Genomic DNA, 20,599 nt, shown 5'->3' on the forward strand with positions numbered 1-20,599 from the left:
GCTTGTTGGTGGTGGTGCCGCTGTTGCTGTTAATGCTATTTTCATTGTTTCCTTTGCCGCTGTTAATGTCATTTTTCATTGTTTTTGTTGTTACTGGTGCCGCTGTTGCTGTTAATGCTATTTTCATTGTTTCCTTTGCCGCTGTTGCTGTTAATGTTATTTTCAATGTTTTCTTTGCCGCTGTTACTGTTAATGTTATTTTTCATTTTGCTTGTTGGTGGTGGTGCCGCTGTTGCTGTTAATGCTATTTTCATTGTTTCCTTTGCCGCTGTTAATGTCATTTTTCATTGTTTTTGTTGTTACTGGTGCCGCTGTTGCTGTTAATGCTATTTTCATTGTTTCCTTTGCCGCTGTTGCTGTTAATGTTATTTTCAATGTTTTCTTTGCCGCTGTTACTGTTAATGTTATTTTTCATTTTGCTTGTTGGTGGTGGTGCCGCTGTTGCTGTTAATGCTATTTTCATTGTTTCCTTTGCCGCTGTTAATGTCATTTTTCATTGTTTTTGTTGTTACTGGTGCCGCTGTTGCTGTTAATGCTATTTTCATTGTTTCCTTTGCCGCTGTTGCTGTTAATGTTATTTTCATTGTTTTTGTTGCCGACGTTGCTGTTAATGTTATTTTCATTGTTGTTGCTGCTGCTACTGTTCATGTTAAGATGTATGTTCATAGTAAATTATTTTATATATAATTAGAATTAGTTGTTTTCATTCTATGGAAAAAATAAAATCAAATGAAACATAAAGGTCTTTTTTTTATTTTTAATCTAAACGTAATTGGACCGTAAAATATTGCAAATGATGTTTTTGGAGGATGGGGTATTTTGATTATTAAGATAACTTTTTTAAATTGTACACTAACTTATCAACGTCCATTCGTATCTCCTTTATTGTAAGCAGCCAAGACTGCTTGAATGTACATGTAACTGGTTAGTTTTGATCCATATCGACATAACAACACGTGATGTCATTCCTTCGTTCTGATCAGCCTCTGAACTTTGACCCTTTGGATGATACGGGAAAACTCCTTGTGTTATTGCAGGATGAGGTAAGGTTAAGATGTAATCTATTTGTGTGTGATTTTGACTTGTTTTGTTTCACTTTATTTCTTCTTTACGTCATCACGTGCGATATAAGCTCTGTGTCTAGTTATCTAGGTAATAAAAAACATGTTTGTTTTGTTTGTGTTATACATGTTATTGTTGTGTTTGTAATTTTGACAACTGCATCAGACGTAACAATGTAACTTGATTTAAGAGTTAGGGTTTAGAAAGTAGACTGAGTATCGCTGTTATACTTTTTTTTCTAATCGAGACATGCCATATTAACAAGACTCAAACAACTCAATAAAATCAAAAACAAAACAAGACCTTCCCATATCATAAGCGTGCAGACATAGGAATTGGTATTGGATATTGCCGCAATCATACAGGGATGGTACTTTTCTGAAACAATCTGACACGATGTCCTATGGGATTTGTAAGATTCATCAGCAAATTAATAAAGATCAAATGACAATTGAAACCTCCAATAGGTGTGATATCTGTCTTGGTAAGGTGGTCTCAAGAAGATGTCTACTTTGCAGAAATTTCTTAATTTGAGTTTTTCCTACTAAAAACATTTTTTAAGAACAAAATAAAATCTAAATTGAAGAAAAAACACCGTTATTTGGAGAGGGACTTTGACGTGGTCTATGACATGTTGAGAAATGTACGTTATGTCCTAGTTTACTATGTGCTATCCACTCTGGATTATTCATTAACACGATTTGGTTATATTTAGCGTTCGGCCCAACGAATCACTGAGGAGTTTTGGGAAACAATCATACATATACATATATATATATATTGTTTGATATTGATTTTTACCTTACTGACTATTCAATAACGACTTTCAGACAACTGTTTCTTTGTGCAATTTTAATCATCTATAAACACTTTTGTTAATTTTTCTACTAAATCACTTTGTTAAATCATCAGTTTTCGGCGCGCGTGTAGAGAGGGAGGCATTTTTTGTTTATTTGGTTGCTTTTTTTTTCTTTTGGTGTTCTAATGAATTATATGTTCACGTATCGATAAATACTTTAAATATATTATGTTGATTTTTTAAATCGTGTGAGTAGCAATATGAAATTAAATGTCTTCGAAATTTGAGGCACACAATACTATGTGCATTTCAATAAATTATTTCCACTTTGTCTTGTGAATATAGTTCGACAAATAACGAAGGCTACTTCCTCAAGCGTCATTTCTCGACAAAACATTAGTTCTCTGATATAAACTATTTTTTTATCTACACAACGTTAGCTCTCATATATACAACCATTTCTTGTATCTACACAACATTTGCTCTCTCATATACAACCATTTCTTGTATCTTCACAATGTTAGCTCTGATATATAGCCATATCTTGTATCTACACAATGTTACCTCTCTGATATACAACCATTTCTTGTATCTACACAACATTTGCTTTCTCATATACAACCATATCTTGTATCTACACAACATTCGCTCTCTGATATACAACCATTTCTTGTATCTACACAACATTAGCTCTGATATATACAACCATTTCTTGTATCGATACAACATTAGCTCACATATATACAACCACTTCTTGTATCGATACAACATTAGCTCACATATATACAACCATTTCTTGTATCTACACAACGTTAGCTCTGATATACAACCATTTCTTGTATCGACACAACATTAGCTCTGATATACAACCATATCTTGTATCTACACAACATTAGCTCTGATATACAACTATTTCTTGTATCAACACAACGTTAGCTCTCTTATATACAACCATTTCTTGTATCGACACAACATTAGCTCTGATATACAACTATTTCTTGTATCTACACAACGTTAGCTCTCTGATATATAACCATTTCTTGTATCGACACAACGTTAGCTCTCTGATATACAACCATTTCTTGTATCTACACAACGTTAGCTCTCTGATATACATCTATTTCTTGTATCTACACAACGTTACCTCTCTGATATATAACCATTTCTTGTATCTACACAACATTAGCTCTGATATACAACCATTTCTTGTATCTACACAACGTTAGCTCTCTGATATACATCTATTTCTTGTATCTACACAACATTATCTCTCTGATATACATCTATTTCTTGTATCTACACAACGTTACCTCTCTGATATACAACCATATCTTGTATCTACACAACATTAGCTCTGATATACAACCATTTCTTGTATCTACACAACATAAGCTCACATATATACAACCATTTCTTGTATCGATACAACATTAGCTCACAAATATACAACCATTTCTTGTATCGACACAACATAAGCTCGCATATATACAACCATTTCTTGTATCGATACAACATTAGCTCACAAATATACAACCATTTCTTGTATCTACACAACATTAGCTCACAAATATACAACCATTTCTTGTATCTACACAACGTTAGCTCACATATATATAACCTTTTCTGTCTTTACATTGACATTACATTGCCTATCTGATATACAACCATAAGAAATCATAGGTATAAACAAACAGGAAATTGTGTTGTAAAAGCGTTTTATTGTCTATTGTAGGACAAAAAGCCTCGCCATGAAAGGAGTCCGAGATCAGAATAACTCTAAATCAAAACAGGAGATCGCGAAATGAAACGTTAAGGGATAAAGAACAGGCTCAGATGAAGCCGGAAGGATGCTGTCCACGCGTTCTATAGATTAGATATAATTTTGGAAGACTTGTCAACTTCATATCAAATGGATTCATTTTTATAAAGGATTATTTTTGCAAATATTCTTTAGTTTAGTTAAATCTGCATATACGATGTATTTACATGCACACTTAAAAGACATGGGGCATTTAAATATGTAATTATATCTTATTAAGACAGGAGTTATCGTGTTCATCATATATATAGATTTGTAATACACGAACAAATCAGATACATGCTCTCCTCATTGTTTGTAAAATATCAGTGTGTCATCATATCAGGTTGCAGCGATTGCCATTTCTATGATTGGTATGGCAGTACAATTGCAAAGTACTTTGTGTGTCATGATCACTGATGAAAGTAATGGTTGACGGGAAATACATACTGCATATTACCTAAATTTCGTGTATGTTTTATTTTAGCTTTGTGTACTATAACATTATTATTATTCTTTTATTTCGTGAATATTCTTGTTTATCGAATTGTATTAAAGAATTTTTGAAATAGATGTTAGTAGATTTATTGAGCTACATTTAGATACGATATCACGTGACCACGGAATTAAGACAACACGAAACAGCGTTTTTGTATAAACCACGAATACTTAGCTCCACGAAAATATATGATATTGAAGTGTTTAATTACGAAATACTGCAGCTGTAACTGTATAGCAAGTTTTGATTGAGGATATTAGTAATGACCGAGCTGTGACAACAATTAAGTCATTCTACTTTTTGAATAGCTCTTTACGTGTTTAGCATTAAAATTGACATACATATACAATATGATAACGGTACCAGTAGATTAAGCAGGATTTGTGTATTTCTAAAAATGTACTACGAAACACATAACTACATTTAAACATCGAAAAAAGTATGAACATGTCAAATAATCTAAATTCAAACTTAAATTCGGCGTAACTAGGGCAAACTATGAGGAAATGAAAAATTTGCCCTGAAAAATTACAAAAAAAATACGCAAAAGTCAGTATTTTCTGCTTCTTGGTCAACCCGAGTAAGTGAAAACAACGGAACCACCAGGCAAACTAACGAGCATCAAACAAGTCCAACGTTATATCGTGCAAGGAAAAGGGAATAGTTCCCAATGAAAGCATTATAACGACCATTAAACTTCGTCTTAATCTTCCTCAACTCTTTAAATAAGCATTTGAATACCGAATCAATTGCTAAATGTAAACATCACAGGCTGGGGATTAAGGTATGTTGCTTTCAGGAAATCGGAAATAACAATAAGGAAGTTGAAATCGACACGCTTTTTAAACAGCTTGATGAATTTCATTTCAATTCCATACTATTCTGTAAAAGACTTCAGTGTTAAATTTATTTTATTCAGATCGTCAATTCTTTACTTGAATAATCAGAGCTACTAAACCTAACAATACACATACATAAGGAAAGGAAGGGGGTCGTTGAATTCGTTTTAAGAAGTTACATTTTATCGATATGGTACAAAAACGTCTTAACAGAATTATGATTTTTAACTAGCTTGTTTTCCTTTCCTTCTGCTATTTTGATAAGTGATTGTCTGTTCATAGCTACGCCTACAGTGTCCCGCTCTTCGATATCTCTAAAAGATCAGGACAATCCCCTTATACTCTTCGTTCAGTTGTATCAAACTTGCACCAATAGAACACTCCTTCGTGTAACGAATTGAATGTCAGGCTCTATTAAGCGATAATCTAAACCTAATATAACAAGATGAATATTTTCGCTCCATATTGGCGATGACAACAGATAGAACGATAAAAACCTGAATTCAAACTATGAACAGACGATTTACACGGAAATTCCTAAAATAAATTCAGTGTTACCGCATATAAGTAGTTATTGTTTACATCTGGTTCATAGAGGTAAATGTAAAATGAAAATAAATAAGCCAAATTGTTTATTACATACTAAAACTAGCAACGATTCTATGATGCGTGGGAATACACACTTCCTTTGTTTACGAGAATTAAAAAGTCAAACGTCAAGACAAGCTGAAGGAAAGTCTTATCAGTATATGTTGATATTTGTGCGTCAGTAAACAACAGGAGTTTTTGCTAATTGGTCTGAGAGACCACTTAACGATTGTATATCCTAACACTTTATATATATGTTCCTCACTTTTCCATTTTTTTGAATTCTGAAAATTACATTTATTTTCAGGTTAAGTTTAGAAAGGTATTCTTTTATTGACAATATAGAAGCACTATAAAATGATTTTTGAAATGAAGTTAAAATCTACATTATAGATAAATATTTGTCAGTCAAGTAACAGTCAGTGGTTTATTCGTCATAAAACAGAATCTGAAAAAGCACTAGAAAATAGAATTTAATGATTGCTTGATGTTAGTAAAATATATTTAACGATAACATAATACAAATTTTCTGTCTAACAGCTGCAGATCATGGCTAATGTGAGGACATGAAAAGTCGAACAAAAAATAACTTTTGCGTATTTATTACGTCAGGCACATAATTGATGAGAATATTTTGTATTACAAACATTAATCATTAACAAACAAAACGGTTTTATATCAAGAGTCATAATTCAATTTTTGACTTTACAAAAAGAGCTCCTTTAAACACTAGTTTAGAATTAGACATAGTTCGATCAAATAACAACTGAAGTGTTTCTTACTATTGCTCTGTTCCTGAAGGACTCGTCGGTGACGCTAGGGACCAAGACTGATGAAACCTAGAAGGCGACTGAAGTTATCGAAAGGAATATCAAACTCTAGGTGGGGAGATGCACTTCACAAAAGATTACCAGTTGACACAGTAGAGGCAAACATTACATGTTATCACTGTTTCGTCCCTCTGGGGTTAGTGAGTTAGTGGTAAATAAAGGCCTAAATTTTTCAAACCGAGGAGGAAACAAATGTCAAAAGCCAGACTGGTAGGTGCACTTACACCAAAATGCCGCCTTATCTGCTGACCACGGATAAAATACATCTCACTGGGTAACTAGTCCAAGAACTTGTTACTCCAAGATTTCGGTCAGAGACTAGTCAAAGTAAAATGGTTTATCGTCTTGATCAAGGACTGGACAAAAATAAGAATAGAATACTGTAATGTGATCGTGTGTAATGTAAACGGGTATATACTTTTGATGGATGTATAAAAAAAGACACAAAGCAATATTGTACAAAAGTAGGGCTCCAAAGTTCCGACACCAATAGGCTTCAATCATCGGGAACATAGGTAACGTATAGTTACAGAAATTATGTCAAACATTACTTTAGTCGTTTTAATGTAAAGTATACCTTACGATGTTTTATGTGATTTTGACAAAATATGATATACAGGAAATAACAGGTACGGTTAATTCAGTATCAATGTCATTTATGGTACAGAAAACGCCATTCCTCGTAATAGACATTAATGCATCCGTTTGGAAAGTATTCACACAAAAAGGCGTTTAAAGCATTTAAAACAAATGACCGCATCATGAATGATTGATTATTCGTTCCAGACTTATACATATTAAATAAAAGGATAAACATTGGCATAGCTGCCTTTTAGGTTTTATTCGTTTGAATTTTACATGTACAGACATAATGAGGAATGGCACCAGGGTTTTACTTATATAAATAAGTACTTAATATGTTTACAAGTTGTTCAACAATGGCCAACATATTTATCACTTTAGTCTCTATAAAGACAAAGGCTAATTGAGGGACCATCATACATTGTTGATCTGACGGCCTGATTTATCTCATTCTCTTTAAAAATAGTCTTTTCCATTAAATACCATTTAATTATATTCCTTTTCAAATAGCATTCAAGTACTGGAAAAACACACATAACAAATATCAAGGTTTGATTAAAAAATATTGAAAAAGTAGCGCCTTTAATTTTATTAAGTACAAATATGTAAAACGGACAAGTAGTTCGAAAACTGTTTTCCTAGATTTTAATTTAATTGCTACAGATGTAAATTTTGTAGATCGGAGCGATGTTAAAATCTAGACGAGAAGGTGCTCTAAAACTATTCATATTCATCTTATATGAAAGGGTAGAAAAGAAAGTGAAAATGCCAACAACTTCCGGATTCGAAATCGAACTCGAACTAAACGAGGACAAAAAGTGAACAAAGAAAACCATACCCGGGAATCCTTTAAAAAAAGTCGCAATTGGAATAAGAGAATGCGTTTCAGGAGGAAAGTGAGACAGACAACAAAATATATGAATAGTAAATGTAAATATAACCATGCTTAAACGGAGAATAATAGAACTTGTATAAAATTTTAACAAAGATAATGTTTTCACACAGTTTTACCCAAAGTTGACCATTAAGAAGAGAAAAACGCCGATTTATCTACATCTTAAATTCTATGAAACGACTTTAAAGTATGAACAAAGGAAAAGAATATATTGAGACCGAATAAAGAGTAAAAGGAAAACAGACCTGGTGTTTCGGAAGGGTGAGTATTTTCTGCTTTATCGACGACACACGCATTGTCAATGCTTGTTAATCCAAGTGAATACATTTTAAAAATACTCTCTCAAGTACAACAACATAACCTCCACAATGTTATCATCCTTCAAACATCTGACTTTATATCGCAAAAAACTGAAAAACGGACGACAAAAAATCAAGGTCACTTTGGCAATCTCTCTCTATATATACATACTTCACCATGACCTTCATCGTTCGTCATCTGTAAGGTTCATTGTGTAATATGGCAGGTTTAAATAATCATGTCACTTTTAAGTATATTTCAAGACACGAAAAAAAAACCCACACAAACGCGCAAACAGAGAAAAAAGCCAAGAAATGGCAAATGTCTTAATGTGTTTATTTCTATTTCTAGCATACTGAATATATACCGGCCTCTTATGGCCCGCGTATAATTTTGTTTTATTGAAGTGTTGATTGAGAGAGTGTCGAGCTGAACTGTTCGCCTTTATGACTTGTATCGAGGGACGTTCTTTTCGCCATCAGCCAATCTGTTCGTGCACGTGGATGCTCTAGTCAAATCGCTTTTGCAATTTGCATCCTTCAATCCGCCTATGAACGCTCACTGGTGACGAGAGTAATCTCCCATGGGTGCTCTTGTCATAGCCTTAAATGTCTTGCTCATATCCTTATTGAAGAGAAACATGATGCATGATAAGCTTAATCTACCTAGATATATATAGTTCTCTGTGTCGATGACAATTCAATATGTTCAAAATATGAAATCCATTAAAAAAATCTGAAAGACAAGATTCTCGTCATTAAACATTTTATTTTTTATAAAAAAGGGCATTAGCAGTATTGTGTTGTGTCTATATTCTAAATGTTTCATGAAGCCAATCCATGGAAAAACCGTGTCATCGACACAGGGGACTTCGTGTGACTCGCCTACATTGGATTCCTGCATAAAAGGCAGTACGAATTGTAGAACTTTATTGTATACCTATTATACCGGTATCAGGTGCAATTTGTACAGGTGAGACAACTGGGGACAATAAGAGTGAGTGACACCGAGTAAACCGTTCCTTTCATCCTCGACCGTTGTCAGACAACTTATGAATCTAACAGGAGAATCTGGATAGACTAAGCATTGCTGGAAACCCTGGAATTTTAATTCCTCATTTACAGATATACAAGGTAAGGGTAATTACCTATAGCGCTTGTATATTTCCTGAATACGTTATAACGAGTTAAAGCATATCCTTAATTTGATAGATTGAGACAAATTTTACAGTTCCACGGAATGCGCAAAATGACATCGTGATTTTGTTTTTATCCTTTTAAAGAGGATTTGAATTTAGAATTATTTTAATGCACTAATTCAATAATGCTTAAATTTACTGAGTCCATAAAACAAACACATCACATGTTACGACGGCTGATTAATACTGTGTAAACAATTGGAATGTTATATTTCTTATCATCAAACATTTTCTCATGACATTTTTTTTTCTTTGACTTAAATACTCTAAAATCTAACTTTTTGTCAATTTGGTGTGAACACGGACGATAAGGTGATATGAAAGCATCGTTTCCGGTCCTATGTCAACACGAGACGAAAAGATATTTTTGGTAATACTCAATATATAACTTAGGTTAAACATGTATGATTTCGTAAACTTCCTGTATATTCGGGGACAAAATACAGCCAAATCTACAAATTTGTGAGTTCATGGGCAATATTTTTGTCAACCAATTTTCCTGGTAAATAAATTATTTGACTGATGAAATACATAAGACACAACATACCGAAACATTCGTCTTTCAGTTGGCAATATCTTGTGCCCAATTTATTTACAACATTTTGCAATTAAAAACACATAAACTAAATATATAGATTAACCATTTAATGAAAAATTAACTTTTGTACCACTTATATATACAGGCCAAGGTATTGACAATGTATATATATTATTGACAATACGAAAAATGCCCGTTTAACAACTTCTGTATTATTGCCGGAAAAAAGCTGGTTCAAAAATACAAACACAACATATTTATTAAATAATGATGAGATTTTGGAATGGTATCCATTAATCGTTTCAGATATTCCGTATTGATAAATCACGACATTAGTGATTTCTTTAAGTTTGAAGGGTAACGTCACACAATCTCTAACCATACAGATTAATCACTTTTAAAACAAGCCTTTCCATTGGCTGAACAGTGTTACGCCATTCGTATGGAAATAACACAGATATTGCTACGAAGAGAGTTTCCTTGGGAAAAGTCCCTGGAATTAGAGCGAATCTCTCTAGGGTTGTAATAAGCAATGTAATGCAAATCGTATCTTTTTTATTTCCGTATGATAGCACAAAGAAGGAAACTCCACGGGGACATCGGCAAGTTTGAACTCCGCCAACGTGCAAAGACATTTTCCACATAATCTTTTTCGTTATGTCCAAAGCCGAAGAATATAAAGACTAATGTGATTTTTTTTTACTATGTTTTCCGGCATAAAAGTTAATTTGAATGTATAACATTGATCCTTTTGACCAGAAGCTTCCAAAATACGTGAAAATATCAGAATCGGAAACATTATTCTAAATATGTGCTCGGCATTTACACCTCATGTTATTAGCATGTCCTGGTATCCTGTATCGTTATAATCTGACAATGGTGAGTTTTATCTATCTGTGAATTAGACGTGATACTGGTAAAAGAAATGTGACGTTTATAAACATTGAAGAAACTCAACATGGAATAAATAAACACGACATAATTGAAACTCAACATTCATTTAAGAAACTCAACATTCATTTAAGAAACTCAACATTGAATAAATAAACAAGACATCGATTGAAACTCAACATTCATTTAAGACTCAACATTTATTGACATCCGACGTAATTCACAACCATTTAAGAAACATATTGACAAATTATGACATTTGACGATGAAACAACATTCACTGACAAAATTAAACATTCGTTCACTTATAGCGACAAAAATGAAATTCATTGCAAAAAGCGACATTCATTGTTTCAAATTTTAACTTAAATCTTTAAATGTTTGAAAGGTTTTCAACGCACGTGATAACAATTGGGCAAAATTTATTTCGTTTATAAAACAAAAGCATTTATGGGAGAGTCACAGCAAGAAATCTATTTCATTTGGATGTTGTTAACCGTTCGTCAGAATTATCTAATTACTTTTTTTTAAAGATATATTCATTTAGTAAAAAGCAGGCCAGTCCATATTTGGCAATCTTCGACATGAAATTGTGATTTCGCGCAAGCTGTTCCCTCGCCCGGATGTGAAAATCACGTGTCATTGCTAGCCCTATATAACAATTTATCTGAACCATCACGATAATTATATAATGAAACAAAATTACACACATTTAGGATGGTTGTTAATTACAGATCTCGTTATCTTCATAGTCTATGAAGATACTTGATATTTCATATGATTCCAGCGCGAGAGATTTTTACAAGTATTTGTGCCCATCCCGATAAAATGACGCAGATAACGACTTTACTTAGGGTAAAAAATCACGCTTTTCGCATGCAAGTTATAATTACTGCTCTTTAAAAAGTATCTACTCAATTATTTTACTATCCATACCGATGAAAATTGTAGAAGACACAATATATGAAAATTCTGTACGAGAAACCGCCATGACACACGACTGACTTGCCTGTTGTTTAAAGTAAGTATGTTTGCATGAATTATCGGCTCATGAACGACAGTGACATTTTGAAAAAAAGGTGAGCGTATATTTGATTTGGCTTACTGCTATGCAGCCTAAGAGTAACGGCGTCTGAATTGTGTTGTAGTTTTGGTGCTATATTAGGATAAATCCGACTAAATTGATAAAATTACAGTAGAAAATACTTTTGGCTGACCAATTTTGGTTACAAAAATATACTATATATTGGTATGTCCGTTTCCGTTTCCTACACATAACTATAATCAACTTAACGAAACTAGATTGTTTTAAACTTTATTTTATTTTGGCAGTGACATTTCATTCAAAACATGTTATACAAAAAGGATTCAGAAAGAAGTTATAAACTTATGTTAATCTGTCTCCTTAGAAGTAACAAGCAGGCAGCGACTGATCGAATTTGGGAAAGGGAAAGTGAAAACAGTTTAGGAGAGGGAAATGAAGTAAGGAAAGTGGATAGAATGAGTAGTATAGTATGTATACATTATGTAAGATCGATAAATACAATATGATAAGAAATGCAAGTTCATCCATAGTAACATATGGGTATCTTAATAAATTGTTAATTATGCATGTAGTACTACAAACTGCTGTACTATTAGTTAATACAGACATACACAAACTCATGAAAGTAAAAAGTTTCGCGTATATGGAAACTAGATTAATATGCATAATGACTTCTGGTGTGGTGTGAATACATGAATTAGTGGCATTAAGTTATCTGTAGCTTACAAATATAGTAAATTACGATATTGTCCACAAATGACGTATTGACAAATGCGTGGCTTTGTTGTATAAATGTTGTGATAATGTTCCTTAACGAGAAAATATTTTAGTCTGATTAATTGACCAATCAATGGTTAGCTTATATAAGTGACTAGGTACAAATGACGCACCAATCAATATCTTTGTTACAGGAGTGATGAGGCTAGTGTTCATAGCTACAGTCGTTGCGGTTATTTTACATATGACGTCAGCTTGGCTATTTGACATTGACCAAAAAGGAGTGAACTCAAACATAGTAAGTATATCGCCACCAGATGGCGTTATAACTAACATTTTGTTCTTCGCTATTCCTAAATTCCTTATTTGGCCAAACAAATTTGAGATATTTGGGAGATTAGATATGGATCGTATGATATTTTCATCTAAATACGTGAAACGGTTGATTGATAATTTACAATAAAAAAAACCCTGTCACAAACAGGTTCTTACCGGGGAATTCTATTCATCTCATATGGTAAATCGTAGGGTCCGGAAGTCCCGAAATTTGGGAATGTTACTGTAGAATTATAATTTCGCGGGGATCAATTTTCGTGTGTTTTTTTTTGTTTTTTTTGGTTTGGTTTTTTGTTTTTTGTTTTTTTTTTTTTTTTTCCGAAACATCATTAAGTCGTGGACATTTGACTTCGTGGATAAGTCAATAAAACTGTTCATATTAACTTAAAAACTCGTGGACATATGAATTCATGGATCAGGAATACCCACGAAGTCAACACAAGAAATCCTCCATGAAAATTAATTACTTTACAGTAACCAATAATATACATATACTTACTCCAAAAATGTCTCTTTTTCCTCAGGAAAACTACAACACTAACGATAATCTAAATGATCTGCCTCCTGTTGAGCACAATAAATGTACTAGAAATAAAAGATATTTCATTCTGGTCTTATTCAACACAATTTCATGTGTAGAAGTAACGGAACTACACATATCCTTTACACAAAATTTTGATAATGTCGGCAAAACGGACATACTAAGTCACAATAATAAACATGTCGACATGTTACGGAATCACAATTCAAACACAATGACTAAAGAAAGTACGAGGAGAATAGAATCAGGCCCTGATTGCTGAACAAGCGATAAGAGTTAAACAAACAATCAGATAGCTGCCACCGAACAAACAGAAATGTTAAATGCAAAATTAATATTCAAATTTCTTCATTCTGATCTGATAATGAATGTTCTCGCTTTTGTTTGATTTATGGTTGAAAAAATGGGACCATGTGTGCCGGAAGAGTAAACGTCTTTTACTTCATCGACAACAACCGTTATGTTAGTTCATTTTGTTATAGACAGAAATACATCAATCAATTAAATTCTGACACTAAGATTAAGGATGGTGACGTTTAATATCCATCAACTTTAACAACAAAAATAAAGTGGCGTATACCATTGGAATAAAAGCAAGTTCGTCCGAAAGTTTGCTTTCTCTTCCGGAGCTCATGGTCATGTCAACTTTATGTGTTTTCAAATTTCTTAGCAGATCGTCTTGTTATCGCCTCGTTTTATCGATTTAAAAGTGAAATCGCGATTTTTACTCACACGCCAGGTTTTGACTATTGACGTTGTACATATTTTCACTCTCTTTCAATTTTAGGTTGAATAACTATTTTCTTTAAATATTATTATTCTCTCGTTCAAGTTCATTATCTGTCAGATTTAACATAGAATCAATCATATCGCTGAGTGAAACACTATATAGATTTCGTTGCCAGAAAATATCGCTCTTTGTCTTTTGTTTTTTTGCCAAAGCAAGTACTCTTTTATTGATATTTGTTCTCGTTAATTTTCTCCTTCTGATAGCACAAAATTATACAACAGGTATATAAACAGATCACATAGTGATACAGGTCTCCGTCTGTACCTTTAACAAAACATCTGTCCTTTTCTATCATTCAAAAAGTTAAGATCTAATTATAGAACTCGGTCTATCATTCACGCAGATTTAGTAGTAAATAGCACTTTCATCACTAAATTCATTTTCACTATGTATGTTGTGATATTTATTATTCATCTTCTTAAGGATACGAAACAATCTAATTATGTTGTAAGAAGTATCTTGAATTTGTTGTCGTTTCATATGAGCTTTGTTAGAACTCGTCTCCAAGTTTTAATTTTTACTAATTAAGCTTCGCAAAAAAAAAAAAAACCCAAACCAATCAAAACAGGCTCGTTTCATAAAACTTGTTTTATGAAGTAAAACAGAGTATCTATATCAGACATGATTTTAAAGCATGTGGTATGAAAAATGAAATATGAAATGTTGACATAGAACTATATCATACAGTGTTTTCGACCTTCTAGGACTCGTCAAAAATACTATGGTAATGATGTTTGGAATTCAAATTCGGTTAAACGGATTAATTAATTGTAGGTGGAGACGTCAAATAATACATAATGTGTATTAATGCGTATTTTGATTGTACGACTCACACACAGGTGAATAGTACCTTTCAATTCATATTTAATTTAGATAGAGTAGAACCAAATAACGAATTTCCCTGCATCATACTCCCGTTTCGTCCTTCTAGGACTCTAGCAATTTTGAAACCTAGGAAGCGACAGAGGAAAACCCAAAGTGTCTGAAAGACGTTACATAATTTCGATTTGGAGGTGCACTATCCTCATGTTCGTTATTTTCATACGTTTGATCATTTTAGAATAATGTATGTACATGTGTATATTCTGAAATGTGTTATTTATTCAAATGAAGTAAAACGTAGCCTACAGGTTTTGGTAAACCTCTGCGTTAAAAATCCGCCGGAAGTGTTTACTAATAGTATCTTGAAGATTGTACAAAAAAACACAAAAGAAAAGTACATTTTAATACAAATTTAGAGTGCATTCAAACGAAATAGTGAATTTTATTTACGAAAAATCAAATACCTTTAAAAAAGAAGAAGAGAAGGAAAACAAGAATCATAGTGTAGCACAGTGTGTTGACCAGGGCATCAGGCAACAATCTTCGTCCGCTCTGGGAGTATCAGTTGGTCTATTACCGTCATACGCTTAGTAAATTGATTTCCTTTATTGAATAAACGCCTCCAGTAATGGGTACATCATGTGACATAAACGATATTTCTCTCACTGTAGGGAAATAAAACGACGTTAGAACATGACCTAAAATATTTCCGTGGTTTCAATACTTTGGCATTTTATGACGGTGAATTTATATTAAAACTAAACTGTGTGAGCGAGCATGAATGATTTATGAAACAAATAAAAAATACTGATTCTAAAAATAGTTTATTCTTAAAGGTTAAGATCTCTTTAAAAGGTTTGAAATTTACGAAATAATGGTAATCGTGAACACAGAGACAGGTAAGCGGGTTAAATTTGTAAATCGAGAACAAACATGTTGTGCATGCTAATATTGTTAAAATGATGACAATATCCTGTCACCTGTTATTGGTTGCTCTGTAACGTGAAGCTACTTTTACAAACCTTCATTAATTGGTTGTTACTGAACCATACATTTCGGCCAATTATGAATTACCTCAGCGTCTCCTAGGCATAGTTATCATCTAGTTTGACATTTACCTTTCCGTGATCCATTGTCTAATGATAAAGACACCTGTCCGTGATCCAATGTTTAATGATAAAGACACTCACCTTTCCGTGATCCATTGTTTAATGATAAAGACACCTTTCCGTAATCCATTGTTTAATGATAAAGACACCTTTCCGTAATCCATTGTTTAATGATAAAGACACCTTTCCGTGATCCATTGTTTAATGATAAAGACACTCACCTTTCCGTAATCCATTGTCTAATGATAAAGACACTTACCTGTCCGTGATCCATTGTCTAATGATAAAGACACTTACCTGTCCGTGATCCATTGTCTAATGATAAAGACACTTACCTGTCCGTGATCCATTGTCTAATGATAAAGGCACTTACCTGTCCGTGATCCATTGTCTAATGATAAAGACACTTACCTGTCCGTGAGCCATTGTCTAATGATAAAGACACTTACCTGTCCGTGATCCATTGTCTAATGATAAAGACACTTACCTGTCCGTGATCCATTGTCTAATGATAAAGACACTTACCTGTCCGTGATCCATTGTTTAATGATAAAGACACTTACCTGTCCGTGATCCATTGTCTAATGATAAAGACACTCACCTTTCCGTAATCCATTGTCTAATGATAAAGACACTTACCTGTCCGTGATCCATTGTCTAATGATAAAGACACTTTCCTGTCCGTGATCCATTGTTTAATGATAACATCATTTATCACGAACATTTTAAGCTTAAACATTACTACGGCTATCTGGATTTTAATATTTAATGGTATACTAGGTGATGAGACTTTCCACGAGAGATCCTTGTCACTTTTGCGGTTTGCCGCTACACTGAAGGTCGGCTCTAATGCTTACGGTTTAGACTACAGTCCATATACTTGTCGTTCTTTTAATATTATCTGGCAACCGAAGTTTATGTCATCGATTGAAATCGGATCCCAGATATGCTACCTACCCCTCCCCCCTCCCCCCTCCCCCCTCCCCCTCCCCCTTCTGTTTTTTTGTTTTTGTTTTTTATTTCTGTTATTACGGATTCGAGAGAATGGAACAGCTGATAAAGCCGTTCATTAGTCGCCAACTGTATCTATAAATAAACTCGAATCAAAATTTATTCTCTTGAGTGTCTTTAGTGGCATCTCTTGTCATCAACATCTTATATTAAAATGCCAGACTGTCGATTGCTCTCTTGTGTAAATCCTACATCCTCTTTAAAACGTTAAGCTTTGTTGTAATGGATATCATGTCTATTACAATAAAAGTCTCGAGAAAAAAAAATGTAAAAACAAAACAGAAATTATACACCAGAAATACGCAAGCATTCTATAAATCTCCATAAATACGAGGCTGGTTTGTACAGAGCACGCGTGTATTTTTTTGTTTTTTTGTTCTATATAACAATCCCGTTATTGTCGATGACGCACGGAAGATATCACTCGTTTGGATTCACATGAAATTTATCTTGTGGACGTTTCTTTCAACAAGTGATACGTTCCTTTAAGTTAAGATAACTTGGCTGTAAAATATTTATCGAGCTAATCACATTGAGTTGATCATTTGAGCATGTAAATGGCTTCACTTCCGGTTTCGTTTCCTTATATTTTATTCATTAATAAAGTACAAGAAGAAGACACAAAATAAACAGAGACAAAAGGGATTTTACAGCAAGCTTTCATCTTATGTCAGTCATCTTTCATAAAATTTGTTTTTTTTTCAAATTCTGTTTGTTTACTTCTTTGTCATAAAATCTAAAATAAAATGTTCCGAAATCAAACGATTCAGAACCTTTTCATCCCTTTCTGTGATAAACATTACCAATAACTATCGCAGAATCTTTATAAAATACTTTCTGAAATATCTGAAAGCACCGGCTACCCATCAACATCATAGAAGAATAGTTGTGCTGAAAACTGCACGCGAAAGGGTAGATAACTCGAGCTGACTTAAAAGTTCTGGTGAGAGATACTACCAGTTTTATCAACCTTATTACTAATTTACGTCTATATAGGATAACAGACAACATAGCCGAGGCGTCGAATCCATGGGGGATGGGGAATTGACGGAACCGGAAGAGGAAATACCCCTTATACTGCGCATACTCAGATCAGACGAAAATGACGTTATTGGAACTGTTGCTGGTAAGTTGAAATATTTAGACCATTTTTGTGATTAAATTTTGAAATATTTTCCCTGAAAGATTCTCACAGAGAGTTTTTTTTTTCATTACAGAAAAATGTTTTCTGAACGTCTGATTAAATGGTCCATTGCAATGTGGTATATTTAAGTTCCATGTGAAAATAACTTAAATAAGTTTGAAATCACTTTTGAAGATTTCTCAAATCTGGATAATCCTATGCGGGTTGTACTCCTTTTAGACTTTTAAAAGTGAAGGGAAAATTACGGATGTTTAATATATGATAGATTTCAGAATTATGTTTTTTTAGAGATAATATAAAGAACGATGCTGTTGATTGACAAGTACAAGTATATACTGTGAGATGTATGATGGATATTTGATGACTGGGAAGTTTTATTTGAATTAATACTTGACGGCGTTTAGACAGGATATCTTAGGATATAAATACTACTTTAGTACAAAAGAATAGGATTTAAACATTCTAGTAGTTTACTATTGATGACGTCATTTTGTTGTATTGATGACGTCATTTTGTTGTTTACTTCCAGATTTACACTCGCATGCACTGTCAAACAGGCGAAATTACCGGCAGATGCGACATGCACGTGCTCACTGGAGATCATGACGTCATAAAGATGTCTCGACTTACTAACATTATAATTAAGCTAACGTTTTTGTTGATCTGTGGTTCATACTAATTTAAAACTTGGAAAAAATGTGCTACATTATCAATATTTCACACAAAAATGTCGTTTATGTACTATGAACTTTCGACTAAATTTTTTTTGCTGAATTGATAAGGAATGGCTGTTAGCAGACTGTCATTTCCATCACATGAGTGAACTCTTCTTTTCATTTAGCTTACCTGAAGTAACTGTTGGGTTTTATATGGTTAATAATTTGTGCTGCTTTGAGACTTTTAAGGAAAAGCGGTATTTCTAACTGAAAACAAGACAAGACGAAACAGTACTAGAGTTAGGCTGTTTGGGTTTGCATCATGACAAACTCGGTTGGGATATTCATCATTCATCTTGAGAAAATCAAATGAATAAGAAGTAATTAAGAATACAAATAAAATCCACAGAAACAAAAACACGGTGGACATCTTGTTTCTATTGAATAAATTTGTGAAAAAAGACTAGAATTGTGATTTTGCTGTTGACAAGTCGGGATTCTCTGTGTTGGTTTTACCACAATCGTGCCAAGCAACCCAATATGGTACCAGTAAAACGAACCATCATCACTGTGAATGGTTTATACATCTAAGTATTTAAAATTACGATTTATATGACATAGTACTTGACGTTCCAGCTCTGATTGTTGTGTGCAATTGATTCATTCTATCTTTTTTCTTGATCTCAAAACGTATTTTAAAATACACTGGAACACGGTATAATTTGAAGGAGACGAGCCTATGAAAAATGACATATCGATCAAGAAATTGGTTTACGTCAATTTTTTACCGAAAACAAAACAAAAATAATTTTTAAAAAAAGGAACAAAAATTAATCTATGTAATCGTTATAAAAATAATGGTTTGTTTCGACTCGAATGGTCACAGAAATATGTCACATCAAAATCTGGTTTTATTTCTTTTCATTGAGATGTATTTTAGCCATATTGACACTCCTGTATCATTTTGCATCGCGTCGCCTCTTAATTACCGTTTCTCGTTAATATTCCATGGATCAGCTGTCTCTTATTCTACATAAATGTTGGTGTTCTGTATTCCGGCATGCTGATCTCCTAGAGTTACTTCCCTTCTACCAGATGGTCGAGCAGTAAACTTGACAGCCGGGAATGGTAATTCGGTGACCTACATTTTAAGTAACCTTGTTATCCATTTTCTGGTCTTTATCGCAGATAACATCCCTATTTTGTTACAAGTAATCTACGTTTGCATGTCAAAATAAATTTATTAGAGTGGATGACTGTAATTCCTGCACGACAAACGTCAATTTATCACAGCGAGACGATGTCATTTATAAAATCGTTTGGAGGTTACATATTAAATAGATAACAACATATGTTATTCCTTAAACATTAGTGAAATAACGACCGCATCCAGTCAAGGCTTAAGCTACATATTCTACTAAATACTCCATCACATTATATTTCTGTATTTTACGAACATAATCTGTGTCATCTGATATTATCAACTGAACGAGTCTAAATGACCATTTTGAAAATCCGGAACTCTTTAGTTTAGAGGTAAATATCACAGTAACTTACATGTAGCATTAAAATATAATTTTTTAACATCCTCTTATCGTTAAGCATAAGT

General features: G+C 33.2%; 1 protein-coding gene across 1 annotated transcript; it reads left to right on the forward strand.

Annotated features, from left to right (window-relative positions):
* Positions 1-11,803: 11,803 nt before the first annotated feature.
* On the forward strand, positions 11,804-19,412 carry LOC132565602 (uncharacterized). Its single transcript, XM_060230248.1, has 4 exons — positions 11,804-11,840; positions 12,776-12,879; positions 18,187-18,316; positions 18,864-19,412. Exons 2-4 carry the CDS (start codon positions 12,781-12,783, stop codon positions 18,938-18,940), a joined length of 306 nt encoding a protein of 101 aa, XP_060086231.1. The 5' UTR covers positions 11,804-11,840; positions 12,776-12,780; the 3' UTR covers positions 18,941-19,412.
* Positions 19,413-20,599: the final 1,187 nt, after the last annotated feature.

The sequence above is a fragment of the Ylistrum balloti genome, unplaced genomic scaffold (assembly GCF_031769215.1).
Source record: "Ylistrum balloti isolate Yb309-2 unplaced genomic scaffold, AGI_CSIRO_Ybal_v1 Utg369726, whole genome shotgun sequence".
Classification (NCBI taxonomy): Eukaryota; Metazoa; Mollusca; class Bivalvia; order Pectinida; family Pectinidae; genus Ylistrum; species Ylistrum balloti.